This window comes from Naegleria gruberi (assembly GCF_000004985.1).
Source record: "Naegleria gruberi genomic scaffold NAEGRscaffold_79, whole genome shotgun sequence".
Lineage (NCBI taxonomy): Eukaryota > Heterolobosea > Eutetramitea > Acrasida > Naegleriidae > Naegleria > Naegleria gruberi.
This window is the reverse complement of record NW_003163248.1, coordinates 207,728-209,121: the sequence shown is the minus strand read 5'-3', so window position 1 is coordinate 209,121 and position 1,394 is coordinate 207,728. Positions and strand designations below refer to the sequence as shown.

Below are 1,394 nucleotides of genomic sequence, written 5' to 3'. Positions count from 1 at the left end.
TATAATTATGTTTTTTTATGAGAATATCTTGGAGATTACAATTCTTATTTAACATTCGAATGATATCAACATCAAAGATTTTGATTAATGAAATTGTTTATTTTCTTCTCGTTTCCAAATGAATCTTAACTTGCTCATTTTCCATCAAAATTTGTTTCAATCTTTGATATTCATTTGCAATTCCAACACTTTCTAAATTTAATACAATTTCCAAAAGAAAAAGATCAGCCCATGTCAACATTCCTTCAATGAAATATCCGCACTTAGTTCCATTCAATAAATTATTCAATCCACTAAATACTCTTTGCAAAGTTCCTTCCTTAAATTTCTTCAATTCTTCTTCCTTCTCTGTTTCATTGCAAATTTCATAGAAAACTCTAAAGAATTCAAGCAAAACTTCATTTAAGGAAGCAACTACTTCTTCAGTGAGAGTTGCATCCCTTCTTTCATTGAGAGGATATAAATTACCTTCCTGAGCAAGATATCTGGCAATTGCCAATGTTTGATAAACATGAAAATCATCTGAAACTTTCAAGTAGGGAAGTTGACCATATCTTGTAAATGGTTTATGATTTTTCCACGATTCTCCTTCGAGTCCAGTTAATTGGTATTCAATTCAACTTGTGCAATTAATTTCAATAATTCAATAATTCCTATTTTTCAATTTTGTGATAAATATTGTAAACCATCATTATGTGCGGAATATAATTACCTCTTCGTGAGCTTTGAAATAAACAATTTCTACGACCATTATGGTGATGATTTGAGGCAACTTTTTTGAAAATTCGAATCAAAATAAATGTGCATCATTAGCTCTTCTTCAATCCAAACTGTTATCTCTCCAATTCTCATATATATGTGTGGAAATGATTCACAATATAAAGTGTGTAAAATATAATGAAAGAAAGAATTTAACAGATTGATTGGAAATCTTGAACATTGGCTATATATTTATTCGTGACTTTCTAGTAAATCCACCTTCTGAGTTTTTCCAATCTTGTACCATTGATGATTCTTGATATCTTGTATGGAAAATCTCTTTTCACAATTGACTTCCAAAATATTATGCAACAAATCTTTACAACATTTCGAAATATTCTGACCACAATCATCACTTCCCATTGCATCATCTCCATTTACATCATCCTTCAGTGGGACTGTAAAGTGCATGAGCAATTTCTGTTGAGCTCCACGAAATGGGAAACAACCAAACAGTATCTTATAGAGAAGGACTCCTAGTGCATAGACATCAACTTCAGATCCATATGCCTTCTTTAGTAACAGTTCAGGACATGCATAATTACTATTTCCACAAAATAATGTATGTTCCTTCTTAGTGAATCTGTTGGTTGACAACTCAACCCAAAGTCAACCAATTTAACCATTCTTTTCAG

General features: G+C 31.1%; 1 protein-coding gene across 1 annotated transcript in view; it reads right to left on the bottom strand.

Moving 5' to 3' along the window:
- Window positions 1-97: 97 nt before the first annotated feature.
- The window catches only part of NAEGRDRAFT_75379 (uncharacterized protein), a gene marked incomplete at both ends in the record, with an annotated part of 4,439 nt that continues 3,142 nt past the window's right edge, over window positions 98-1,394 (bottom strand). The window contains 2 exons of the mRNA XM_002669675.1: window positions 98-585; window positions 963-1,303. Coding sequence (XP_002669721.1) covers window positions 98-585; window positions 963-1,303 — 829 coding nt within the window. The remainder of the gene's footprint in view (window positions 586-962; window positions 1,304-1,394) is intronic.